Here is a 26,811-nt window from a genome sequence, read left to right on the forward strand (position 1 = left end):
AACAGGCGAAAGACAGCGGGCGGTGCCGGGGCAGAGGCACAGGCTCGGCGCGGCTGGGGGAGGCTGGGGCCCACGTCTCACCCCGAGGTGCTGCAGGCACAGGAGACGGGACAACACGGAGGTTTTGGTGGGATTGATTGTTTCACCAGTCAGTCCCCATGGCGGTTTCTGCACAGATTTTTATGAGGGAAAAGTGAGAACCGGTTTGGGGTTTGCCCAGGTATAGACCTCAGAGGATAACCCAACCAGAGGGGCTGGTAGCAGTGTCAGAGCCTTTTGATCATGGTTTTGGGACGAGAATGAAATCGATTTTCCCCGCATCTTGATGAGAGGCTTTCTTTGCCGAGAGCCGCCGGCCTCTGCAGCACCAAAGCAGTCAGACTGGCCAGAGCTCCAGTGCCTGAGGAAACTACACATTGCCCTAGCCTGATACCTCAGCATATACATTCTAAAAGAAAAATCTCACGGATTTTTAGGTCCGTATTAAAATGCCACCTAAGTCTTCGTTTCTCAACGAAGAGCGTTTCCATGCCTCCCAACGGTAATAATAATTAGGCTGGCAGAGGCTTCCTTCTTTTCTGGAATGTAAAGTAGGCTGAGATATGGTTGTTCGTGGCGTATACAACAAGGCTAAACAACCGCAGGGAACGGCACAAAGCTGCTACCTACTTACACAGGGCTATAGCCTTCCCGAAGGCAATAAACCCATTATTTCATAGTCATATTTGAACTTCGCTCCTACTCACTCCTGTCCTTGCAAGTACTGATCACGAGGGCACGGTAGTCCAGATGATTTTGGACATAAATCCCGGATTCCTAGGCGGGCAGAGATGAAGCCATTTTCCCGAAAGCTTTCCAGTGAGCCCCAAAGGTAACGCTCGGGTGGCGTTTCGGGGGGAGAAGGAAAACCAGCCCAAAGCATTTGTCGCCGCTCTTACCGCATTGCCCTATGCAGACAAAACCCTACCTCGCTCATGGCGGGGTGGCTGCTAGTAGGAAAGCGGGGACGAAGCCTCGCCGGGTGACAGCTCCCCGGGGGCAAGGGATGCACACCTAACCATCTAAAGCCACGGGAACCACTCCTTGGTCCCTCCAAATCTTCAATACGTTCATCCTCTGTGCTGGGAGTTGACGCATTGCGGACAATAAGGGTCTCTTCATCCAGTGGCATTGCCTAATTAAAAAAACTAGGAGCAACCCCAATGATGCAAGCCAGGAGAAAAGCAAAAACCAGATAAAGCCCCTTTTCTTACCCTCTCCTGCAGCACTACTCAGACGGCTACAGCCCATGAGAAATGGACCCCTTACAGTGTTCTTCCCTATCCTAGTCCTCCCCAGTACAACCCGTCTCTTTATTACATGGGTGATGTGAAATCCGAAGAGGAACCTCGGGTGAAAATACGTGAAAGGCAATATATTATTTATTAAACGCATCTGATCCACGATGATGGCTTATTGTGAAGCTCCTAGTCTAAATCGCCTACGGAGAGAGAAAAGACAGAGGAGGTAGGATCTAAATTGCAGTTTGCTGAGAAAGTATTTGTATTATATATCTCTGTACGTGTCTGTGTATCTATAGATGCACTTATTTCAGCAGTGCCCGTTGTGTGTAACCGTGTGTGCACACTCAGACGTACGTGTTTGTGGGCTCACACTGCACACAGACACATCGGCGGTAGAAAATGCTGCATGATTTCATCACGAGTGCCCGTACTACAGGTTTCATCCCTTCCTCTGAAGCAGTGGGCGAGGATGGTGGTTCGGGCGTGGGAGGCACACACACGCGTGGCAGAGCTGCAGACGCGGGGCGCGCCCTGCCTGTGTGGCTCTGCCTGTGCACACCCACCCGAGCTGTCCCCTGGGCACATGTGTGCACAAGCGTGTGCGACACGCCGGGTGGGCGTGCAGGCGATGCACCCGTGTGAGGTGGATGTACTCCACGCCCTTCGACTGGATTATTTCGGGTGTCTTATCAGGTGCCCCTTGTACCGGCTTCGCGGGTGTATGCGGGGCGGGATGGAGCAGCGGGCACCCGCTTGCTGCGCCCACGCCCGCGTCCCTCCGCAGCATGCAGGAGACGGTCCATCCCTTTATTTACTCAAACATCTTTGCATTTCCACGGCAGCCTAAACATGATAAAGCCCTTCCGAGGAGGCTCTCCATTCCTCCTCGTTTGATAAGGCTGCAAACGCAACTCGGCTTGCTGGGAATGGCTCTGGATGCCTTTGTGCTTCCTAAAAGAGCATAAATAATTAAAGTTTGGCAGAGAGGAAAAGCTTTCTTGCAGAACTGTAGTGGCAATAAATGAAATGACTCAGAATCTCTTCTCCAGTCGGTTTTTACGAGAGCTGCCAGACAGTGTCTGTTCACGTTCTCCAGATACTAGGGGCGCCATAACAAAGTTAAGGTCAAGTTAGTGTCTTATCTTGGGTGGCACAAAAATACCGCATCTTCTCCAGCCGGACCGGGTATATTTTTAAGCCCAAATGTTACGCAAGTCGCCTTAATTTCCACGGAGAGCATTTGGAAATGTCTCTTGGACCTGAATACTTGGTGATTCCAGGCAACGATTGCAGATGTTTCAAGACGCCTAACGGTAAAGTATTCGCCTGACTGTGTACACGATTTGCATTTATGTTTCGATGCTGCTTAATCTGCGTAAGGGAAAAAGAAAAAAAAAAAATAGTGGGGGGGGAGGGGGAGTTGTGGTGGTGCTGTTATTGTAATGTTCAGAGCTGGGCTGGGACCGACCCCAGGGTGAAAACGGTCTGGCAGGCGAGGACCCCCAGCTCTGCCTTATTCCAGCGGGGTCTCTGCTGTGATATTGGTCTCACATTCCCCAAATTAGATCGCTTCGTAAAGGACTGTTTTATAAAAGGGCTTTCGTACTTACAAATCGTCGCTATGTCTTTGAACTTGAATTAGTTGAAACCGGCTGGTTCCTGCGCCAAAATTTAATTGATGCTAGGCTTGTTGCATCGAAAAGAAGGTGAAGGATTCTGGCTAAGGCGTAATTAGTTGTTTGAACGGTAAAGAAAATGAAGATCCATAGGTTTCCAGAACCATCTCTCTTGACGAGATAGGCGATCAGAAACCTTGGGGGGGGGGAGCACAATCCAAACGGAGCCCTGCCATGCTTTGCTGCAAGGTCCAGGGTAATTAGTGACACAGGAGCCATTTTAACTGCGCAGACATCATTTTTGGGAGGTTGTTTTTTCTGTTGCAGCAGAATCAAGAGGGCTCGAAAGTCGATTAAGGGAGGGAATCGTGGTTCTGTGCTTTGATTTCTAGTGATAACTAGCAACTTGCGAGAGTCTATCTGCTGGGAGCAATGTGTGGCGTTTGAGGTGTTTTGCGAGTGAGGCACCAAAGCAAAAAAGAAAAGAAAAACTGTACAAAGAAAAGGAAAGAAAGGGGCGGCGGGGGGGGGGGGGGGGGGGAAGGGGGGGGTGGGGTGGGGTGGTTAGGAATGAGCTCCATAATATCTGCCTGGCTTTGGTATTTTTTATTTTCAGAAAGGGCAAGCTGGGCTGCAGCATGGAAGCCCCTTGGTAGCCCTCAACTGCTCTGGGGAGCCAGGGGATGCAGGAGGGGCCGTGGCGGTGGCGGCGGCGGGGCGGGGGGCAGGGTGCGGGGCGCAGCCCGGGCTGCGGGGCTCCCGCCCCCGGAGCCTCTCCGCATCGCGTAGCCGGGGGCGAGCAGGAGGCGCCTGTCGCAGCGGAGCCGAGTCCACAACGGGCACGGCAGCCTCGAGGAGCCGGGGAGCCCGCGGGCCTTCTCCCCTGCTGCCCGGAGCGCTCTGGGGCCGGTTCCCCACCTGCCGGGCTCTCCGCTTGCTATGGGACCTGGAGGCTGCCTTTGTGGAGGTGATGTGGGGCCTGTCGACTTGCCGGAGCCTCCGCCCGGGGATTGCCGGGCTGTCCGGAGGCGTCCGTGCTCGGCGTGGGGAGCTCGCCCAGATTTCGGGTTTACTTCAAGTGACATGTGGTGGAGCTAACCTGGCTATGCTGTACAGTGGCAGAAAAAAGCCATTCCCATAGAGAGCTGGCAAATGTTTCTGGAATGAGGAATTTGGTCGAGCATAGGTCTATTGCTGGCGTGTATTTATTCCCTTCTCTTTTCAGCCTTTGCGGCCCTGTTTATGCTTTCCTATACAAAATCATATTTCAAGGAAAAAAGGAAAATTGGCAAAAATGAGCCCTCGAAGGCAGGGCGGGAGCGGGGCTGGCGGCTGCTGTACGTGTCGCCTGCTCCCAAGTCTTGCTTTTCCCTTCCAATGAAAATGAACATTTTGGTGGGAGTTGGAGGCAGGGGAACAGAGGTCACTTTGTCTGCTGCTCTGCTTCCCAAGGAAACCGTGCTTGGTGGACTTTTCCTGCCATAGCTCTTTGCCTTACAGAGAGCCCAAAAGTATCTCCCTTTCATAAATCCGGCTGCTGAGAGATGTTCTGTTTGCATATTTCTCATTTCAGTTTGGCGCCCTGACACAAGTGCGCAGTGTTTGGGCTTATAAGCGAGGGAAAACGAGGTGATCGAAACTCAGGCTTTGAATTTCGTGACCGGTTTTGATGCCAACTGTGGATTGCAGGAGCCGGGCGGGCAGATCCGGTCGTACACTCGAATGTGTGAATGGGACTTGGCTTTCCTGAGTGAACCATCACCCACCCGCTCATCATCTGCTTGAGCGGAGAGTATCGCTCCCTCTAAGGAGGAAGCGATCACGTTTCCGAGCCGGGGGTGCCGGGTGAGCCCCAAGCCCTCGCTCCGGGGGCTGCCTTCCCCGACGGTGGCAGTGCTCCCCCTCTCTGCCCGGGGAGGCCGGGCGGAGATGCGGGCGGGGGGCTGCGCGCCGTGGGGCTCCGCTCCGGGCTCCGGCGGTGGGCAGGCGCCTGCCCGGGCGGCGCGGCCCCAGGTGATCCGCCGCACCACCTACGTGTATCTCACATCGCCTGCTGAAAGGATGAGACTTAAAACCGGCTATATTTGTACAAACGGCGCTCTCGCCTCCCCGTGCTGGGAGGGCTCTTTGGAGAGATCTTAGGAGCCTTTCCGAGGGGCTGATATAGATATAAGGACATTTCTACATCGCGTCACGTGACATAATTACCACTAGAATCAATCAAGATGAATTGCACGTCAGCACACGGTGGGGATTTTTTCTTAGTTGATCCTGTCCAAACCCTCTTGTGCAATAGATGGATCTTGTTCAATGCATTGAAGCCTCCTGGTTGCTTGCAATCGCAAAAAGGAAGACATGACTGAGTTTGACGATTGCAGTCACGGCACATCCAATATGTATCTGCCAGGGTGCGCTTATTACGTCTCACCCTCAGATTTCTCGACGAAACCCTCTTTTTTGTCTCAATCGTCATCCTGTCAAATGACTTTTCCTTATTCTTCTAATTTACCTCATGTTCAACCTGTGCGTGAAGTAGCATTCAGGGAATACGGATTAGAGCGCAGCAAATGGCAGTATAGGGGCAGTTATGCTCCTTATTACTCAGCTGAAGAGGTGATGCACAGAGACTTTCTGCAGCCTGCGAACAGAAGGACGGAAATGTTGTTCAAAACGGACCCTGTCTGCGGCCACCACGGACCGTCTCCTGCCGCCTCCAACTTCTACAGCTCGGTGGGGAGGAACGGCATCCTGCCGCAAGGCTTCGACCAGTTTTACGAGACAGCCCCCGGACCCCCGTACCAGCAGCACTCCGAGAGCGAGGGGGACGCGGAGAAGGGCGACTTGAAAGCCCAGAACAGCACTTGCAGTAAAACACCTTCCAGCCAGGAGAAGAAAGTGACACCAGCAAACAGCGCCGATTCCCCTTCTGGTGAGGCTGTTGCAGAGAAGAGCAACAGTTCAGGTAGGTATCAGTAGTAAATTGGGGGCAAGAGTACAAGGCCAACACTTTGTCAAGCCGCATTTTATGTGCAATTTTATAAGCATCCAAAGGATTTTATATATCCTATAAGATTTCCTTTACCGTTGTAAAGCGTGTTTACGATAGGAAACCAATTTAGGTGGGCTTAAGGTATTCTTGGAAGAGGATATTAATTGTTATTAAATTGTTGATTTGTCGGGGGGAGATGGAGAGATTTCACAGGTAGTGCTCAGAGCTGCCTTCGGCTCAGAGCTTAAGATCTTCGTTTGTTTGGGGCGGGGGGTGTGTGTGAGAGGAGTTTGAGAAACTTGGAATTTTTCCAGCCCATTTAAATATCTCTCTGTATTGCTCGAAGACCTCTCTTTTAAGGAGAAGTTGGGAAATATTAGCTTTTTTTGCTAAGTCACCCGGAGATTATAAGCGTCAGGAATATTTTTTGAAGTGCTAGAGGGCTGCTTTCCAGGCAATGGGATATTATCAAAGTCTCTGATCAAATCCTAGCTGAGCATGTTCGTAGCAACAGCGTAAATCAGATTCTTCTCTCTTGAATTTCAGCAATTCCCCAGCGATCAAGGAAAAAGAGGTGCCCCTATACCAAATATCAGATAAGAGAACTGGAACGGGAATTTTTCTTCAACGTGTACATAAACAAAGAGAAGAGACTGCAGCTGTCCAGAATGCTCAACCTCACTGACCGGCAAGTTAAAATCTGGTTCCAGAATCGAAGGATGAAAGAAAAGAAACTGAACAGAGATCGACTCCAATATTTCACTGGGAATCCCTTGTTTTGAAAAAAAAAAAAAAAGAAAAAAGAAAAAAAGGGGGGAAAAAGGAAAAAGAAAAAAAAAAAGAAAAAATTTAAAAGTAAAAGAGAGCAAGAGAATAGGAAGAAAGAAGAAAAACAAAGAATATCTCGGTCTCTCTGACCTACCATCTGAATGCAAAAGTTAATTTGTTTACTTGACACATCCACCCTGCGGAACTCAAAGTTTCATTTTCATGTGCAACTCCCCACGCTGAATGGCCACTGGAGATTTCGGGGCTTGGCGGAGCAGATTCCTGATAAGGGGAAACTAGGGTAAATCCAGCTGTCCACTCTCGAGTGTTTTTCGCCAAAGGTGCTTTTTTTCCCTCTCCCACAGTACCAGCAATGGACCTGCAGTGTGTCTGGTAGTTGTTGCTTACAATTCATTGAGTTCGGGGGGGGCTCTGTTGTTGCTTTTGAGCTAGGATAACACTTTCGTCCCTTTAAGTGAATGCGGTTTATTTAAGAGATGGTAAATGTACGCTCGCTATATATAAAATATATATATATATGTTTCTATTGTCATCCAAAAGCATGGGCCACTGTTTTTTTCATGTGAATAAATGGTTTCTAGCAAAGTTAAGGTTATAGCTTCCGTGCACTGTATGGGTTTCCATCTCCAAAGGATCCTAGCATTTTCCGGGCTAGAGCCAAGTTCAGTTAAATAATAACATGAGGAAGCCTAGCCGGGTTATTTAAAACGCATTTTAATTAAGTAATAGTACAGATGCCTAATTCTCCCTTTGTAGGTATGCGTACCTTCCCCGTTCGCTGTGAGACAGAGCCAACATGGCTGTCTGCAGACCATCACTTCTGATGGTGCTACCATTACTATAAACAACGAAAAAGGCTTTTTGTTTAACTGGTCAGGCTCCAAATAAGCCCCGAATCCCCAACGTCAATGACTGTTTACTTGTTAGTGAAGAGCAAGGCAGAAAGACCGAGGGCTCCGAGAGAGTCAGACAAGAGGGAGCTATAAACAATTGGCACTAGTTGGGGAGAAAAAAAAAAAAAAAGGAAGGAAAAAAAAAAAGGAAAAAACCACCCCAAACCAAAACCACAAAACCACCCCCAACACTTTGGAAGCAGAGGGGTGGTTCTCTTAGATCTGATTGCCGGCCAGGGCGAGCGGAGCGCGGCGCTGGCGGGAGCTAAGCTCAGCCCGCTGCCGAACGCGGCGGGCCCCGCCGGGGGCCGGCACCCGGAGGAGATCCGCTCCTCTCCTCGCCGCTTTATCTTGCGTGACCTGGCTGGGCTGTTTACAAAACCTTGAACTGTCTAGACAACACCATAAAACCCGAGGTTCTAAACAGCTTAATTGGGTTATATTATACACCTTCTGGTGGGTGAAAAAGAGATTTCCGCAATGTGCAATAAAGGCGACGAGTGAGAAAAGAATTTGCCTTTTTTGAATAGGACGAGGTGGCTCTCGCTACGCTCGCAGGCAGGGAAGGCAAAAGTGCCAACTAAGTCAGGAAAAGACCGAGAATTCAAAAAATAGAGAAATAGAAGAGGAGGGAGGCATGACTAAAAAAAATTTTTTTAAAACACTTTAGCAAGAAAAACATAAGTGTATGCCTTTGAACTTCCAAAATGTCAAGGTCATCACCTTTAACCTTTCTGAATAATTAGGCGCCTTAAGGTTCCTCTGTTATTTTCAACCACCACCCACTCTCTCTCTGTCTCACTCTCTCCCTCCCTCCCTCGCCCTCTCTCACACACACGCACAGCCACACACACACTTTTTACCGCAGAGCTGGCCATATCAGCAAATGCATCATAATGCAAAGAAAATCCCGGCTGGGTCGAGGTGAGCTCTCGGCGTCTTGCAGTGAGCGTACCCTGCTCCAATCCCTGCCAGCTGGAGCACGGGGGGGTCCTCACTTCCCTCCCTTTCTCTTCCGTGCCTTGGGAATTCGACCCAATTTTTTTTTTTTCTTTTTTTAGTTCATAAGAAAAAAAAAAAGGGGGGGGGTTTGCTTAGAAGAAAATTTTAAAAATTTGTCGTAATTTAGGAGAAAGACGGTATTTCTATGCAGTTTCCCCACAAAGCCCATTAACTAGAAATGCACGAAGTCGCGGGGAATTCCTCACAGCATTTTGCCTGACCTCATAGCAAAATACTCGCGTGTCTCCCGGTCCTTAATCCACAGGGCGAGAACGACCCGTTTGATTTTCTCTTCCCTGCAGTGCTTTAACACTCTGTCTCAGAGTATTAATACGCCTTCAAAATGCTAAGACACGGCAAAAGCGGGGCACGGAAACCGAAATACCGTAGCACTAATCTTGCATGAATGCTCAATGATAGCGGTGTTAAGTTTCTATTTGAAAAGAAAGGAAGAAACCCATGACTGAGAGCAAATTGAGCTGAGGAGAAAGACCTGGAGAGAAAATTCCCGGTGTCTGGCGGGCAGCGGCCACAGGAGGGCGCGCCCAGGCGCTGCAATGCCGCAGCCTCTGGTGCTCCAGTCTCTTTTCCCCCTAATAATAATTCCACTGCTAATAAAATATCTAATATATAAGTAACGGTAAGATTTCAGGGCCTTCCAAATGAGAAAATAAAGCATCAAAAAGATTTATTAAACAAATAACCCATAACCGTGACGTGCCGGAGAAATATGCCACTTTAAAAGAAATTTTTTTTGGTCGTAATCTTTTATAATGCATCCGAGCTTTTTAAAAAGTGCCATAATTTTAAGAAAGAAAAAACTCAAACCCCAAAGATATTCAGAATTCGTTCCCTAGAACGAAAATCTATCTACTCCTTTAAGGACAGCCTTAACGCGGGTGAAAAAAAAAGTAGTATAAAAAACGTGCATTTCCACAATTTATCTTCGATTCTTATTCCAGGATTTTCTTAAATAAACCTCTAGGTACAGAAAACATAATGTTAAAAACGTATTTTATTTAAAGGCGAGATTAATGTTAGCTCCTGAGAATGCTTATTTTTTAAAAGAAAGAGAGAGAGACTAAAGAGGAAAGGAGATATTTTTAATATCCTAACATCACCTTGCCAAGGCATTGCTGAATGAAGTCCCTCTCTTTAAAAGTCCTATGGAGATCTATTAAAATGAAAGTAGAGATTACAGAATTAAAGTGAATCTTATGAATTTCCTGGAAGTTCTCCAGCAACCGAACATGTTCTGTCTTTCTGAGATTTTTTTTATTTGGTGGGTTTGGTTTTTTTTTTTTCCTTCCAGTGTACACTTCTGGTCAGAACCTGAGGAAAGAAAGGGTTTCGCTGCTTTCTGCTTATTTTCAGAATTCATCGAAATCTATTTCGTGCTGGCTTAGCCATATTCTGCATTTTTAAAAGCCCAGTCTCTCGTGAACGCATTTGTTGGCACTTTGTCTGCTGGATTGTTGGTGTGTGGTTTTGGGTTTTTTTTTTTTTTTTTTTCAGAAGTTCATTGTTAACACTTTCCTAGAAATAGCCTTTCCGTCGGTAATAAAACGGCATTGTACAATCCAAAATCCTTGGGATCCTTGACGCCAGAGGTAGCCTTTGCAGGCAGAGCCGTATCCCGGAGGAAAATGCCCTGGTCTCTCGGTGGACATACACTCTCCAAGGAGGAAATGTTGAGCGAAGTTTTCGTGTTTGTTTTTCTTGGCATGAGAGGGCTCCTTGCTAGAGCCCACACCAACCCCGAGCCCATTAGGCTTCATACGAAGTGCTTTAACCCCCTCGCAATTACAGTGAGGCCGAACTCAGCGAATGTGAACGGGTGATGGGAGCCAGGGTGTGCTGTTAATTTTGAAAAATTATATCTGTACACCAGAACACGGAAATGCCGCTTTCTTCCTTTTTGAAACATTGTGTAAATGTGATGATTCTGTGCGAGTCTGTAACCTCTTCTATTTTTCCTTTTTACCCCTTTCTCAGTTAAATTCCTCTAGATAGAAAAGATTGTGAGCTATTTCCAAATGTCTTTGGGCTTGTCCTTTACATAGAACGAAAAGGGCATTTGCTTATTTTCTGATTAAAATATAAATGCGGCAGGAATCTGCCGGAAGATAAATGTCCAGCACAAATGCCGAGGCTGAGGGCTGCACCGGCCACCAATATACACGCTAAAATCTCATCAACTCATGCACTTTTGTGTCCACAGAAATATGGAAATACAATAGGAGAAGAGCTGGGGCTTCGGGCGAAGCTGAGTGTACGGTCAGTGCTACTGTGCGATCCTTACGCTCAAAAATAACACCTTTGAAGAAAACACCAGCGTGCTATTTTGTTTATTTTATAGGCTTTCATATTTAGGAAAAGGCATAGTGTCATTAGTATGTCGTGTCCGTCCCCTAACCTCGGTCAAAAAAAATCTAGAGGATCTGAGCCCTCAGCCCAGACGCCGACTCTTTCTATGAAAATATGGCACATAGAAATCCGGGCAATGTGACAGTTGCTTTATTAAAAGAAGAAAGGACACAATATTGTAGCCAATTTTTTTTTCTTAAATAAAACTATTCTTCAATGTCCCTGCAATATAACAGGATGGCATAAAATATACAGTCTGTGCGTTTAAAGATACCCTAAATAAAATGCTGAAATCGAGTAAATCAAAGGAAATTTACTAAAAGCTTCCTGGGTTCCAGACTATTTTTAAAATAAGACATTTCTTGCAATACCTTCGTTACTGAAGGCATCTGCAAAATATCTAGCTTCTTTCGTACCCCTCTCCCATCCCCCTCACATAATGAGACACAAACACAGCAAATTGCAACTATGAGAATGCTCGGCACAGCCGAGACAAAAACATAATCATATCACCAGTAATAAGGTTCAGGGAGATAAGGCAGTGAAAATTAAGCCCTGCTGCCATGTCTGGTAACCTCCAGTTTTTAGCCCTGACATTTGCTAGAGGAGAAAACTGTAATGTCCACCTATGCTTTATTACAAACAGTAATTTACATCTGCATGGACCCATTGGTTGGGGCATTTTTTCACCCTCGTTCGGAAAAATATGGGGCTCTGAGAGCAAAACCTTTATATTAATGTAGATTGTATATCTCATTTATTGCACAATATTGATTTATTTATTAATGTTAATTACTTTATTCCATTTTAATATGATTTAAAACAATAGTGACATTAAATGCCCAGAGCCTAAGTCCCCAGTTCCCCAGTGGCTCTCGCATGTTTATTCAACTTCTATCTACATCAAACTTAAACTTTCTACTGTTCATTTTCGATAAAAAATTGCTGCCCGTTTTAAAACCCCTCATGATTTACCGTGAGCGAAGGGTCTTACGGAGCCGTTTGCCAGTCCTGAACGCAATATTTAAATTATTATAATCACAACAGTCATCTGAGTTTCCCTGTAGTGACATGCATGAAATTAATATTTTCAATTACAAAAAATCAAAGAGCCCTCATGTCTAATCAGGAGCCCAGAATTCAGCTCCTCCAGCAGCAGCAGCAGCAGCAGCAACAGCAGCAGCAGCAGCAGCAGCGAGGCCGGCGTGGAAAGCAGCTCAGCATTTGCTTATTGTTTTAACTTTACTGTTGGGCAAAACCCGCCGCAAACCTCTGGGCTGATACTTTCAGCTGGGATATTTCTAGGACCCCTTTTCTTACAGTGTAAATAAAGATTATGAAAGAACCATTTGATGGGCATAAAATTCCTGATTAGATTTAATAGTCAAGTCTTAAACTGCGTCAAGAAAAATAGTATTTTGTTTCTTTAAACTCTGTGGGTTGTCCAGGCTGTTGTTGAAGAGGAGGAAATTGCTAGAAGGCGAGGGGGGGGACGCGGCGCTCGGAGGGAGCGTCGTGGGCTCCGCCGCGGCTTCTTCCCCGGCGCAGGCGAGTCTTAGCCATGGCTCTGATCATGATCTTACGTGGCCACCGCGCCGCAGCGCCCGCTGCTCGGCTCAGCCCGCGGCGCCGGCCAAGCGTGCCCGGGGAGGGCAGGGGCTGCGCCAGGCGCAGGGGATGCTGCCGAAAGAGCCTGCGAGCAGCGAATATTACGAAGGTAATATTTAAACTCTCCGGCAACCCAGGAGCTGGAGACTGCAGCTATAAAAGACACTGGCTCTTAACCTGACAATGATGTTGTATTTGAACAGCTGCGATAAGGTTTTAAAAGGTCTGTCTCATTGCCACCGCGAAATTTTAAATAGGGTTATTGTTTCCAGCAGTGTAAAGCGTACGGTAAAGTACAAAAACATCCAAATGCCAGGAAACAGAGGAAAATTCAAATCCGCGCTGGTGGAAAACGCATGTTTGTAAGTGTGCGAAAGACGCATTTAAATTTTTTTTATACTTTCACCTTCTGCCTGCTCTTGGGGATCTGAAAGGGTGTTTTGATGGTAGAAAGGCCCAAAATAAACAGGCGAATGAATCCGAAACAAAAATTATCAACAAGTTCACTTTGTGTGGATGAGGGTCCTTGACAACACTAGTCCCGGATAAGAAATACTCCAGTTTTGGGGGGAAAAAAAAAAAAAAAAAAAAGAGAGAGAGAATGGAAAGTAAAACGATAAAGAGTAATAAACAGTTTCTACCGCCACTATTTAAAACGTAGTAGCTGCGGGTGCAAATACGGGTAAGAAGTGGGAGGAAAAACAATAAAACACGTTTCAAATGTTGGGACGGAAAACTCTGATCTGCCATGTAGACAGTTACTGTTGCCTTCTGTTGGTTGCTTTCTTTGCTGTTTGTTTGCTTTATAATACAGATGCATTTATCATTCTTAAAAAAAAAAAAAAAGAAAAAGTTGCTTAAAGGAGTTAAAGGACTTGCAGTGAGGATATGAGTTTCTGCATGTTTTTTAATGAGCAATACTACAGAAGGAGAAATTACCTTTTTGATGCTTTCGGTTTGCAGGGCAAGTGAAAAACCCACTTTTTTTTTTTTTTTCCTCTCTCCCAGGCGGTCGGGAGAGAGCATTGTAAAATAATTTTAGGAATGTAGCTTCCCTATAAAATTCGAGTTATGACAAAAGTCCACCTTTTAATATTTGACGATTTGTGTTAAAACAAAAATTGACCTTCTCGGTTAGCAGCTAGGAAAAAAATCAATAGTATAATTTTCAATAATTCATAACGCGAACGCCATTATGCTAAATCTTAACTATTAATCTTATCCTTTACAAAGTCTCGATTGATTTGTTAATAAAATATCTTCCCGTGCGCGGCAACAGAGGGTATAACTCTTGAAAAAGCTTCAGAAGCAAGAAAATTACCGAGTAGCCCGAGAATGTAGATGAGGGTTTTATTGATCGCCCCTGATTCTCCTTAATACGCATTAATAAATCCCGCAACCTTTTGTCCCCGCACTTGTCAGCGGCGGGGCTTTTACAGGAGCCATGGCGGGCAGGCGCGGTTTTGCGCCCGCCGCGCCGCCCCGGGGGTTCCGCGGGCGCGGAGGTTGCGCGGCGCGGGGGGGCGCGGGCCGGGCCGGTGCCGCAGCGCGGGCGGCGGGCGCGGTGCGGTGCCGGCGCGGCGGCGCAGGGGGCGCTGTTGACCGCGGCGGGGCGCGGCGGGGCGGCGCGGCGGGGCGCGTCAGCGGCGGGGCGGCGGCGCGCGGGGCGGCGGGCGCTGCCATTGGCCCGCCTGTCATGTGGTCGCGCGGAGGCATCCGCAATTACACGGGAATGTTTTCCTAGAGATGTCAGCCTACAAAGGACACAATCTCTCTTCCTCAAATTCCGCCCCAAAATGTCCTTTCCCAACAGCTCTCCTGCCGCTAATACTTTTTTAGTAGATTCTCTCATCAGTGCGTGCAGGAGTGACAGTTTCTACTCCAACAGCGCCAGCATGTATATGCCACCTAGCACAGACATTGGGACGTATGGGATGCAAACCTGTGGACTCCTTCCGTCTCTGGCTAAGAGAGAAGTTAATCACCAAAATATGGGTATGAATGTACATCCTTATATACCTCAAGTAGACACTTGGACAGACCCGAACAGATCTTGTCGAATAGAGCAACCTGTTACACAGCAGGTCCCCACTTGTTCCTTCACTACAAATATTAAAGAAGAAAGCAATTGCTGCATGTATTCCGATAAGAGATCCAAACTCATTTCTGCAGACGTCCCTTCCTACCAGAGGCTGGTGTCTGAATCATGCCCCATTGAGAACCCCGAGGTTCCTGTCCCAGGATATTTTAGACTGAGCCAGACCTACGCCACTGGGAAAACCCAAGAGTACAATAATAGCCCTGAAACGAGTTCAACTGTAATGTTACAGTTAAACCCTCGCGGCAGCTCCAAACCGCAGATATCTGCTCAACTTCAGCTGGAAAAGAAAATGAATGAAAACCCGAACAACCAAGACAGCACCGCTAAAGTCTCTCAAGTGGAAAGTCCCGAGCCCAAGTCCACGTTGCAAGAGGAGCGGAGCTGTCTGCCCGAAGGCTCTGTGTCCAGCCCAGAAGTCCAGGAGAAGGAGAGTAAAGGTCTGTATTACCGAGTTTAAGCCGTGCCGTGGTGTAACTCCAACACGCCAGCGCCATAAAGCACGCTCGAATATACTAACGAGCATCACAGCCATCACATTTAATGCTAAGGAGTATCGGGCTGCAGGTGCTGTCTCTCTGAAGATTTTGGCAGGCAAAAATGCTACACAAAACGGTCCAAAGATTTTCCGTAGAGATCTGCCTCTCCCGTGCACGCAGACAGCCTCTGTGATGCGGGGAATATAGCCGTGTGCTCTGTAATGCGCTGCAGCAGCCAAAAGCAGCCCCATACCTCTAAAAAAAGCAGGTCCGGAGGTTGTAAAATACGAGCAGCTCAACTTTTCTCTCGTAGTATTTCGCCTTTTTTTTTTTTTATTTTATTTATTTATTTTCCACTGAGCCTTACTGCGGTTTGATTGCATTTAGAGTTAATTACGATCCTCTTAAAATAGTTGAGGAATAGGTGCTACCAGGCTGGGTAAAGTTGGAAAGAAATGCACAATGAAAACAGCAGCCCGCTATCTGCCTGGTCCAAGGGTTGAATATTTCAATGTGATGCTTTAGATAACCTTGGGTTGGTCTCCTAAAGTGCACCAGTATTTTGAAATGCTTTTGAAAGCTAAAAGTGGTAGCACACTGATTTTATTTTCCCTTCTAAAGTGCACTAACGCCTTTCTTTCAAACGGCGTGTATCGAAGAATCCCAAAACGAGAAATTTTCTCTTATCAAAATGTACTTTGCAACCTCTAGGTCGATTTTTACCCTCTGTGTGCATTGAGAATTTCTTTATCTGAATTATATTTAGTAGCCCAGGTCTAGCTTGATGTGGGGTAGATTTCTTTCTGGTGGGGAAAAGAAAACATAAAAGGAAAATGAAAAAAATTCCAAGACAGGGGGTCGTAATTTCTTGTATATCATTTTGTCTGGGAAATGTCTGTATCTGTTTATAGGTGTTCTTGTGTGATTCAGCTGATGTGTGTGGGGATGCTGCTTCAAAATACAGTGTGAGACTGTTTTGTAATTGGAATATTTTCGTGGCAATTGTCGTGGGAGCCCGAGTCGGCCATGGCGAGGCTAGACCCGTTAAGATGCGTCCATGGGGCGGATGGCAGGTTAAATATTGTTGAAATGTTAAACGCCAGCCGAAAACTTGAAAGACCCTTACTGGCAGGAGCAGGAGAGCGGGGTGGCCGCAGGGCAGGGTGCCGTGCTGGGGACAGGCGAGCCCAGCCTGGCAGCAGGTCCCCTCACTGAGCCCACACCTCACCCGAGCGGTGTTTAATGCCCACATCCACCATATCTGCCAGACACTGCAGAGGAGGGGTCATGGCCAAGGGTACACTCTAACAGTCTGAGGTATTTTGATTTTTTGTTTTCTTCTTCTTTGATTTTGATAGAGGAAATCAAGTCTGATACTCCAACAAGCAATTGGCTAACTGCAAAGAGTGGCAGAAAGAAGAGGTGTCCTTATACTAAACACCAAACACTGGAATTAGAGAAAGAGTTCTTATTCAATATGTATCTCACTCGAGAGCGCCGTCTAGAGATCAGTAAGAGCGTAAACCTCACTGACAGGCAGGTCAAGATTTGGTTTCAAAACCGCAGAATGAAGCTCAAGAAGATGAGCAGGGAGAACCGAATCCGGGAACTGACCGCTAATCTGACCTTCTCTTAAACCCTAACCCCGGGGGGGGCACCAGTGAGGAATGGGCACAGCACCGCCACTTGATAAAGGCAGGAGAGACTCTGGCAAAACCCGGCATTTTCCAGTTTTGTTTTGTTTTGTTTTCTGATAGAATGTGACTCTTCGTCCTTCTTTTAGCGCTGCAAGTGAATATGTATTACTATGATGAGTATATATAAAACCTAGCACGTGTAATTTATTTTTGTTCTCATCGTAATGCAGGGTAACTATTATTGAATATTATCATTTGGTCTTAACTTATTGGAACTGTCGAACATCCAAGCAATGTGACTTTTTCATGTTTTTACTAACAAAATGGTATTTATGTGGGGCTGTTACACGGGCCATAACATTTTGACTACATTCAATACTTTCAGAAAAAGAGCGGGGGGAAACTGTGGGGGCGGGGGGAAAGAGAAGCACATTATAATGTAACTATCCTCGCAAATGAACTTAGAGATTGTCCTTCGTAAAATGGAATATCTCCTTCTTCTCCATTGTAGACATTTCCTTGTGGTGCATATGTGGAATAGTAGTCGTTCAGCAGCAAATTGTCCTTCTTGTGCATGTTCTGTTTGCATGTATAATGCAATAAACTCTGTAAACTACTGCGGTTCCTTTGGTTTTCTACAACTGTTTAAAGCACGGATGCAGGTTGGTCTCCTGATCTTTCTCTATCAGCAACTTTTTGGACTGGTGTGCCTTTTTTACCATATTCTGGTCTTTGTGTGTGTCTGCCTGGCATTCTTTCTTTTCCTCCATTTTTTTCCCCTTCCCTTTTTTTTTTTTTCCTAAGGGGTGGGGTGGAGACTGGGCCGGGAAATGATGTAAACCTAATTAATTTATAAATGTGTCTGTAAACAATTGATTAATTGATAAAATGTTGTGTGCTGTTCACAGTCTGACAAACTGAATGCAAAAAATCCCAAAAAACAAACCAAAACGAAAAAAAAATCAAAACCAAACCAAACCAAAAAAAAAAAAAAAAAAAAAAAAAAAAAAGAGAGAGAGAGACCGGATAAAATAAGTTGTAAAATATTATGACCTAAACTGGACATCCTCATCCAATCAACTCGTACAACTCGTAAATGGTAAGTGATAAAAATATCTTTCTACTACAAGCTGTCAGGAATATGTGTGTCATTTTATTTGACGTTCGTACGTTGATTTTAAAAATATCACTCACTGTGTGCTTACAATGTGCAGGCTTTGATTTCTGTCTTTGCTCGCTAAAAAAAAAAAGAAGGAAAAAACAACAAAAACCCTCCATAATAAATGCAAAGCTGGGTATAAGTAAACGTTAAGGAGCTAGGTTTTCGGTCGGCTCAACAGCTTTCAAAAGACCGTGGATGGAAAAAATATTCCTTCCAAATATTCCCAGCATCTGGCGAGATTGGCTTTTTTTGAGCAGAAACCCTCCCAGGCGTGCTTACAAAAGTACACCAGCCTCTTCAGACCTACTTTTGTCACCCTGCACCGTTTCTGTTTGCTCAGAGATCGTTTTATTTCGCGCAATTCCATTTTAGTAGCACACATCCAGCTAATGACGTTCACGACTCTTAACCCTTTCTGTACACAGCTGAAAAATGGTATTAGCAGGGCTCTGAGCTGGAAGCTGGGGAAAGGCATGTGTGCGTGAAAGCGGGTGAATGCCCGTGTGAGCACGTATACTAAGTAGAACTGCAAATAGCTTGCAAATGAACATGACTTCAAATTGAAGTGCAAATACTTGGGCATACTTTCACCTTCAAACGGTACTGGAAAAGTAGCGTGGCTACTGTTTGGGAAGGGAAACCAGCTTGCTCAAAATCAACGCCCATTTCTCCCCTAAGCTGTTTCTAAATCAAGAAATTAAACTCAAGATAGTGCCAATATTGTGCGACTTGGTGACAGATACTGCTCATAATGCTGTTGGTGGCATTCTGTTTGCTCTTTCGTCGCTGATATTTAATTTAAGCCAGTACTTCCTCATGTGCACATTTACTCATAGGGAAGAGGTTATATATTCTTCAAACCAAGGCATCATCATTTTGAAACTTCGTGAGCTGCAAGCACCTAGGTACTTCGTGCTTCTTCCCGTTTCAAAAACAAACAGCAAAACGATGCTCAAAAAAAAAAAACCCCAACAAACCCACAAAAAACCCAAACAAACAAGAAAAAAATACCAAAAAAACCCGAAAACCCCAAACCAACAAAAGAACCCCAACTCCTCAAATATTGCATACATTCGCACGGCCTTTTCTTTTCCTTTAAAGATACTCGCTACACCACCAAAGAAGTTTCGGCAGTGGGAAGTAAACAGCTGGCTCCATACCAAGTGTTTAACGTATATAAAAAAGGAGGCTCACTCTAATCTGCCTCCTTCACCAATTTATATCTGTTTGAAGCGAGGGACAATTCTTCACCATACCACAAACCCTGCCTTTAGAAAGCAATATAATGGAACTTAAAAAATCGCAGAAGAAAATGCTGAAGTCAAAGGACCAAAAAAAGTAAAAAGGGGGAAAAATAAGGTAAAGGCAAAGGGGGAAAAAAAAAAAGAAAGAAAAAAAGGAAGAAAACAACCTAGGAGAGTAATAAATCATTAAATAAACAGGAATTTCAGTCCCTTCCTCATAACGGCCCGCGAGTAGGAAGTGTTTTCCCAGCGCTGCTGTCCGTGCCCCGGCGGGCTGTGCTGCGGGCTCGCCACTAACTCTCTGCGTTTCCTCCAGATCCCGACACAGCCACCGTCCCTCGCCCGGGGAAGCAGGCGTGGGCAGAAGACCATGGGTAATCCACTTTTCAATACTAACGGGGCATCGTTTCTCTCGGGCTAGAAAAACCAGGCCGGGAGGGAAGGGTGGGGAGGGAAGGCATGGAAAAGAAAGCAAAGTAGGCAAAAAAATTTCACGTAGGCATTGAACGTGGCTCCCCCTGAACTAGGGGCGGAGGAGACAGCTCTGCCGGCGAGCTGCAGTCAGCGACAGCCCCGTGCCCTCCGCGGGCCGGAGCCTGTCCGCCTGCACGGCCCCTGCCCGCGGCCGCCGCTGGCAGCTGCGGGGCCAGACGGCCTCCTCCGGGTTGCCTTTGCCCGCGTCCCTCCCGGGCCGCACTGGACACCTTAAGGGGGGCTCTGTTAGGGCTGTGTAGCCCCGAAGTTCTGCAGATAGAGGAGCATGTGTTCAGCCACACGTCAGTTGTGCTCAGAGACACAGGCTTTGCTGTTTCCATCCGTCCATTTTATTAGGGACACATTAATCTATAATCAAATACACCTCATAAAATTTTTATTGAAAGGCATAAAATCATTACAGAGGTCTTCCACCTGTTTTAAAACAATACAATGGGCATCTCTTTTTAAAAGTGTATCCTTTCCATGGAAACTTTCTGTCCGGGGGTGGGGGGAGCGGATAATAATACCCGCACATGCTCTGAAATATGGAAGTACCGCAATGTGCTTTTACTGTAACATTTTCCTGTTTTATGAGAAGTCGTTACAGTCCCAGCTTGCGATGGTTTGTTTTTACAGGCAAGAATCCCCCTTTCCCAGCGGGTTCCCTCAGCAGCTTGGAGTGTGATTAGCAAGCCAAGGCTGTTGGATTTATTTAAACACCCTGCCTCTCATTGATTAAGAAATGAATGGCAGAAATCACTCAAAGAAGGTGAAGAAATAGTCCGCACCCGCCGCGGCCGTGGGCTGCCAGCGCGGCCACGCCCGCCGCGCCCCGGGAAGGCAGGGCAGACAGGCGGGCAGCGAAGGCGGGCAGGGCGGGCGGGCAAGCAGGGCAGGAAGGCAAGCGAGGAGGGCAGGGGAGGGCAGGACGGGCAGGGCAGGACGGACAGGACGGGTGGGCAAGCGGGCAGCAGGGCAGGCAGGGCGGGCGGGCGGGTCGCCCCGGCGCGGTGCGGGGGCGCAGGCGGTGCGGCGCACCGTGCGGGGCCGTTGTTGATGATGATTTTTTTTTTTAATCACAGCAGCTCCAGTTTAGCGGATTGATTTACTCACAGTATTGGTAAATATGATCACGTGGGCTCCGCAACCAATGGTTGAGGGTTGCAGTCTGCAAAATACTACGATTGTTCTCCGGGAGGGTATCATATACAGTTAACAGTGTAACCTTTTATATGACTAAGAGGGGAGCCTAAAATGTCGTCTAGTGGCACCATAAGTAACTATTATGTCGATTCTCTCATAGGCCATGAAAGCGAAGAAGTTTATGGGAGTAGATTCGTCCAGGGAGGTCACAGTGCGACCTCCAGGCCATCAGGTGTTGCAGAGAGTTCAGATTTTTCCTCTTGTAGCTTTGCACCAAAATCTACCGTGTTTTCCACCTCCTGGTCCACTGTTCACCATCAGCCGTCTGCGGCAATGACCGGGATCTACCACCCCTATATGCACCAGCCCCACTTAGGGGCAGCCGACGCTGGCCGCTACGTGCGCTCCTGGATTGAGCCCTTCCCTGGCTTCCCGGGTGGCGGCGGCGGCGGAGGCGGCGGCAGCGGAGGCAGCAGCAGCGGCGGCTCCGTGTCCAGCTCCGGCTCCTCCAACGGGCGCCACTACGGAATAAAGCCGGAGACGGGAGCAGCCGCCTCCTCGTCTTCCTCCTCCTCTTCCTCCTCCTCCAAAAGGACTGAGTGCTCCTCGTCTCGGGAGTCCCAGGGGATCGGTGTGCCCGAGTACACGTGCAGCTCCTTCCTCCAGGAGCCCCGGGAGAAAGCGCCTGCCGGCAGCTCCAAGGACCCCGCCGCCTGCAGCCACAACCCCAGCCCGAACAGCGATCTGAAAGAGGAGAAACAGCAGCAACTTGACCCAAGTAAGTAAAAAAGAAAAAATAAAGAAAAAAAAAGAAAGAAAGAAGGACAAGAAAAAGAAAATAAATGAAAAAGGCAATCAAAACAAAATGGGGACTGGGGGAGACAGAGAGGAATAGAGACAGGAATCGGGGCAGAGAGAGAGGGAGAAAAAGAAAGAAAGAGAAGGAAATAGAGAAGGAAGGAAGGAAGGAAGGAAAGTAAGAAAGGAAGCAAGCAAGGAAGGAAGGAAGAAAGAGAGAGAGAGAAAGAAAGAAAGAAAGAAAGAAATTGCCCCTTTGATTTATTGCCGAAACCTGTAAGGCTCGAATGTGCAAAACTGATAGTTTTACTAACCTATAAAAACGTCTAGACGCCTACCCCAGCGCAAGCAGCAACAAGCACCCATAAAAGACTCCACATAACCACCTACCATCAAGACATCATTTGTACAGTAAACAGACTGGGGCATTAAGGCTTTTATGATAATTCCTCCAAAGTTGTGAAAACAGTCCATCCTTCGTTAAATTAATTTAACGACCTTTCTCTTCCCCCCCCCCACCCCCCCCCCTTCCCTGTATACCTCCCTTCTTCCAGATAACCCTGCAGCAAACTGGATCCACGCTCGTTCAACGAGGAAAAAGCGTTGTCCCTACACAAAGTATCAAACTCTGGAACTGGAAAAGGAATTTCTGTTTAACATGTACCTCACCCGAGACCGCCGTTACGAAGTAGCTAGGATTTTAAACCTCACAGAGAGACAGGTCAAAATCTGGTTTCAGAACAGAAGAATGAAAATGAAAAAGATGAACAAGGAGAAAGGCAATAAAGGAGACTAACGCTGGGGTAGAAACGCAGTTGGGGACTATTGATTTAGTTTTGCGTTTGGTTTTTTTTCGGGGTAGTGTGGGTTTTTTGTTGTTGGGGGTTGTTTTGGTTTTGGGTTGTGGCTGATTGGGTTTTTTTGGTTGTTTGGCTTTTTTTTTGTTTGGTTGCTGCTTTTTTTTTTTTTTTTTTTTTGTAGTTTGGTTTTAGTCTTCCTCTGCACCCTTAGCCCCCCATACATTCCTCCTCCTCCCACGCCGCTCCACCCCAGGGACTTTAAACAATTTTTTTTTTTTTTTTAATAGAAGTGAAACGTGGTCTATGTCAGGTATTTCGGAAAATTTTGTCTTGCTCGACAACGTGTTTTTCAGAGTCTCTTGATACTCCCCTCCTCCTTCCCAGACCATTTAGATGACAATATTGTGAGTGCACGTTAGCTTTGGGAACTCTATCTGATGTTAAATGTTTGACATGTTTCTTAAAAGTGATGTAGACTAGATAGTTATTTTGCCAAAATAAAGGTAAGGAAATTAATTATAATTACGATAATAAAATATATATTAAATTACAGTCGCTTAAATCAATGGGGGTTGCTGTGCTGTCCACGATCTACTAAGAGGAAATCTTTCCCCAAACTTCTGCTTTCTAGGTCTGTATCCTTCGCAATAGATGCCACAGAGAGGCCACGAGCTACTTCCCCCCTCCCTTTAGTGCACTGTTAGGAGGTTGTCTCATCCTTGGAGCCGCTCGCCATAGGCCTAACGCCTCCCGGTCCCCCGGCTAGCTGCCGTCCCTGCCCCCCGGTGACTGTTGTACTAATTAACCGCTCCGTGTCTCGAACTGCGGACCTGTTGTAATTGTTGTCAGTTATTACACAATAAAGTCTGCCGTGACCGAACGACAGCGCTGCGGTGAGAGGAGAAATCTGTGCGCCTCTCGCGATGTCCCCTGCGCAGCCGGCCCCGCCGCGCAGCCCCGCGCAGCTCCCGCGGAGCCCCCGCGGGCCGAGCGCGTCCGTGCCGGGGAGGCGGGAAAGGCCGGCCGAGCTGCCGGCCAGCAGCACCTCTGGCACCTTCCCCTGCCTCGCCTGAGCGACATTTGCTGGCAGAGGTCAGTGCGGAGAGGCCGGGTCTGTGCGCCCGCCTCGCCGTCTGTACGTACCTCCGTACCGTGCCTGGGCCTCAGGTACTAGCTCTCTTTCAAACATCAGCGATCCCTTGGGATCATTTAGGAAGTATTTCCACACCGGTCCTCAGGAGCCAAGGAAACACAGTGATGCCCATTAGGTTAAACATGTTTTTTAATCCTATTTTTATTTTTCCTGGTGGGTCGCTTCTAACCTCTGCTTTCTTTAACGGTGAGGCTGGAAGCTCTGTGGGGGGACACGGCTGCTGCCAAACGTTCGGCTTTGTTGGCGAGAGCTCATTTAGCAACTCTCCTCATGCCTTCTGCATTTATAAACACACATGACTTTATCAAGATAATTGAGATGAAGTTCATTGTAAAAAATGCTTTGTTTAAAGAGCAACCATTAAACTGAAGGACCCGTAAATATTTACGAGCAGTTCGGTTAATTCGAGATTAAGGGGAGAGCTGAGAGACCTGGTGTTTAATGTTTTTTACCTCTGTTTAAAAAAAAAAAAAAAAAAAAAAAAAAGAAGAAGAAGAAAAGAAGGCAAAAGCATGCATTGCCAGGAAAAGGTGTTGCATTGCTTCCCATCCATTGTCGAGAAGATACCTATAATTCTTTTAAAACAGGAAGAACCGTGGTATAATAAAACCATTGAGATGGCTAGACGTCTGGACCTAATGAGTTTACGATATGCTATGGCACTTTTCTTTGAAAGCACCTTATTTTGATGTTTGTGTTTGTTAGGGGGGAAAAAGGCAAAAAAATGCAGACAAACTAGGTCTTAAAACCTTGGACTATAAATTTCAATATGTCAGCGTTGGGCCAAGGCAACAGACTCAAAAAGGACCTGAAGGTCATGAAACAGAGATTTTACAAAGTTCACTTATTTGTTGAAATGTATTTTATTGGATATTCTACTGCAGTGAATCCTAGGATGCCAGCCTCAATATTTTCGCAAATACCTATAGAGGGGGGTGATCTATAACAACCCATAAACAGTATTCTTGTACACAAAACTGCATTATGTTGATTCCAGTAGAGGCTCTGTTAAGAAATCTTCACCAAGCCCTCACCATCTTTTTAATATTTTATAGCAGGCAGATTGACACATTTTACCTTGTTAATTTTTTCCCTTTTGTTTACCTGTTTTTAATATTGCATGCATTTATTTCAAAATGGCAGAAAGAAAACCAAACACCTCAATCGATGGAATGCAGTTCATCTATGGAAATTACTCTTAGTGTCAAAACAGATTAATTTAACTCCTGCCCGTTGGTTGTGTTAATATATGTTTGCACATATGCACAGTCTCGTGCACACGCATTATACCGAATAATTCACAGGCATTATTATGAAGGAGGGGGTGAACAAAGATTCATCTTTACTTTCATTTATAAAAATCAATCTATAAATACATAAAAGCACGGGCAAACAAAATAACATCTTCAATACAAAAATGTGTAACTCTGAAACTACCACACATGGAGATTTCGTGGTGTAATATGTGGGGAAACATGATCGAAAACGCGATAGCAGTCGTCTTCAAAGCTCAGGCGTCTTTCCTGGCTGCCATGTGTAAACGAGGCGCATTCTTTGTATGCAGTTAATTATAGCTCTGGCAAAAAAATAAAAGAGGGTCACCGAAATGTGCTAAGAAAATAGCACTGTAAACTTAACGGGGGGGAGGGGGAGGAGAAAAAAAAAAAAGAAGAAGAAAATAAAAAAGGAAGAAACCCGACCCCAAACCAGAAAGCAACGGGTGTATAGGTCAACACGGGCCCCGCCGGTATTCCGCAGTTTGAGTTTCTGGAGAGCCAGCGGCCGGCGGCGGGGCCGAAGGGCCGCGGGCAGCGCGGGCAGCGCGGAGCGGGGGGCGCTGCCTGCCGCTGCCACAGCGCACCGCCAGAGAGCGCCCGCGCTCCACCCTTGCGCGGCCGCCGCGCCCCCGCTCTGCGCGCCCGCGGCCGGGGGCACCCGCGGTTCCGCCGCTGGCACCGCGGCCCCACGCGGGGGACGGCGCTGGCCCGTGGAATGAGCGCCCTGGCGGGATGCACAGGAGGAGGGGCGGGGGTGTCTGGCACGGATGTGGGAAGCAGCCACTGCCCCTCTGTGCCCTCGGCAGGGTGAGGCAGTGTCTCTGTGCTGCCGCTCGCCCCCTGCCAGGCCCGGCCTCCTGCCTTCCTGCTGGTCTCTGGCGAAGGGCTTTTGCTGCTGTCTGTCCATGTGTGTGTGCCCGAGCCTTTCCCGCCTCCCCCGCCTTTCCCTCGGCTGCACAGGGGTCCCTAAGCCTCCGCGAGTTCCTAAAGGCGTGCGCCACGGGCAGCGGGGCCCCTGCCCGGAGGAGGGTGTCATTGCTGGTACGGGGCCCGTCGGGGTGCTCACATGCGGGGCAGCCGGGCTGGTCAGCGAGACAAAGCGAGTTAATCGGCATGGAGGCGTCGGGGTGGTCGAAGAGTGGGGTGTGATGGGGAAGGAGTCTGAGATGCCTTTTATGTAACCACAACTATTTTTTTGTCAGTTCACATCAGACGATCACACGTGGCTCTGGCTGGGCCCATATTATATTTCACCTACATTTTTCGTCTCTCTCCAAAATAGGGCGGACTCGAACTCCTGAGGGTTTCTCTCCGAAAAGCTGATTCCCACTCCAGGACGAAGCGGGAAAGAGAGGACTGGAGACGACGCTTCTCGGGGCATGGGGGCCAGCGGGGGTGGCCGGCCCGAGCGGGGGCAGCGCCGAGCCTGCCGGGCAGTGCTTTTCTTCCTTCCTTCCTCCCGGAGAACAGGGCTCACTTATTTCGGACCGAGTCCCTGAGCGGTGCTAACCGTTCACCCACACATTTTTATTTTTTTCCCCCTCCCTCTCTTTGCCTCGGTAATGACGTCCACCAAGGGTGAAATGATGGAAAGTATATTCATAGGCATGATTTCCATTAAATATCAATTAACCTGGAGCCTCAGCCATGCGTGCACGGCGTCAAGGGTAAATGTGCATCTCATTTCCCAGCGATCGGCTCGCCTGGAAGGAAATGACCCGGAGGGCCCGTTGGCAAGGGGGCCCGGCCGCTGCACACTGCCGCCCTACGGGCACCCCACTGCTCTCGCCTACACCCTGGAGTCCCTGCGATGGGCATCGGCTCCCTCTGAGGGGCTCTGCCCTTGCCGGCCGGCGATGCAGGCCGCGCTCTGGGCAGTGAAGCCTGGGTGAGCCGGGCGGTGTCGCCCCGGGCAGCGCGCCCGCGGTTATCGCGCGGGATCTGCGCGGCCGCCTCGCCCCTGCACGGCGGGGGTTTCAGCAGCTCCTGGCGAGCG

At 47.6% G+C, this 26,811-nt stretch overlaps 3 protein-coding genes and 1 long non-coding RNA gene across 6 annotated transcripts; all 4 read left to right on the forward strand.

Moving 5' to 3' along the window:
• The first annotated feature begins 5,176 nt into the window (after positions 1 to 5,176).
• On the forward strand, positions 5,177 to 6,737 carry HOXD11 (homeobox D11). Its single transcript, XM_010406740.1, has 2 exons — positions 5,177 to 5,861; positions 6,435 to 6,737. Exons 1-2 carry the CDS (start codon positions 5,255 to 5,257, stop codon positions 6,668 to 6,670), a joined length of 843 nt encoding a protein of 280 aa, XP_010405042.1. The 5' UTR covers positions 5,177 to 5,254; the 3' UTR covers positions 6,671 to 6,737.
• Positions 6,738 to 14,266: 7,529 nt separating this feature from the next.
• Positions 14,267 to 17,378, forward strand: HOXD10 (homeobox D10). Its single transcript, XM_010406739.4, has 2 exons — positions 14,267 to 15,085; positions 16,483 to 17,378. Exons 1-2 carry the CDS (start codon positions 14,344 to 14,346, stop codon positions 16,758 to 16,760), a joined length of 1,020 nt encoding a protein of 339 aa, XP_010405041.1. The 5' UTR covers positions 14,267 to 14,343; the 3' UTR covers positions 16,761 to 17,378.
• A 465-nt stretch (positions 17,379 to 17,843) lies between these two features.
• Positions 17,844 to 22,491, forward strand: HOXD9 (homeobox D9). 3 transcript variants are annotated; one of them, XM_039555531.1, is made up of 4 exons: positions 17,844 to 17,860; positions 19,484 to 19,541; positions 20,948 to 21,565; positions 22,140 to 22,491. In XM_039555531.1, the coding sequence occupies exons 1-4, from the start codon at positions 17,858 to 17,860 to the stop codon at positions 22,379 to 22,381; spliced, it is 921 nt and encodes a 306-aa protein (XP_039411465.1). In that variant the 5' UTR covers positions 17,844 to 17,857; the 3' UTR covers positions 22,382 to 22,491. The 3 variants fall into 3 exon arrangements, with proteins under 3 accessions (XP_039411465.1, XP_039411468.1, XP_039411467.1); XM_039555534.1 differs by lacking the exon at positions 17,844 to 17,860 and having other exon boundaries at positions 19,389 to 19,541; XM_039555533.1 differs by lacking the exons at positions 17,844 to 17,860; positions 19,484 to 19,541 and having other exon boundaries at positions 20,654 to 21,565.
• Positions 22,492 to 25,491: 3,000 nt separating this feature from the next.
• On the forward strand, positions 25,492 to 26,459 carry LOC120410333. Its single transcript, XR_005602416.1, has 2 exons — positions 25,492 to 25,856; positions 26,098 to 26,459. It is a non-coding gene; the product is annotated as an uncharacterized LOC120410333 (long non-coding RNA).
• Positions 26,460 to 26,811: the final 352 nt, after the last annotated feature.

This window comes from Corvus cornix, chromosome 7 (genome assembly GCF_000738735.6).
Source record: "Corvus cornix cornix isolate S_Up_H32 chromosome 7, ASM73873v5, whole genome shotgun sequence".
NCBI classification, from domain to species: domain Eukaryota; kingdom Metazoa; phylum Chordata; class Aves; order Passeriformes; family Corvidae; genus Corvus; species Corvus cornix.

Excerpts from the sequence above, each read along its gene's own strand:
- HOXD10 (XM_010406739.4), top strand. The coding sequence starts at position 14,344 with ATGTCCTTTCCCAACAGCTCTCCTGCCGCTAATACTTTTTTAGTAGAT. Across the intron at positions 15,086-16,482 it reads CCAGGAGAAGGAGAGTAAAG|AGGAAATCAAGTCTGATACT; the intron begins GTCTGTATTACC and ends TGATTTTGATAG.
- HOXD9 (XM_039555531.1), top strand. Across the intron at positions 19,542-20,947 it reads GCGTGGGCAGAAGACCATGG|GCCATGAAAGCGAAGAAGTT; the intron begins GTAATCCACTTT and ends ATTCTCTCATAG. Across the intron at positions 21,566-22,139 it reads ACAGCAGCAACTTGACCCAA|ATAACCCTGCAGCAAACTGG; the intron begins GTAAGTAAAAAA and ends CCCTTCTTCCAG.
- HOXD11 (XM_010406740.1), top strand. The coding sequence starts at position 5,255 with ATGACTGAGTTTGACGATTGCAGTCACGGCACATCCAATATGTATCTG. Across the intron at positions 5,862-6,434 it reads AGAGAAGAGCAACAGTTCAG|CAATTCCCCAGCGATCAAGG; the intron begins GTAGGTATCAGT and ends CTTGAATTTCAG.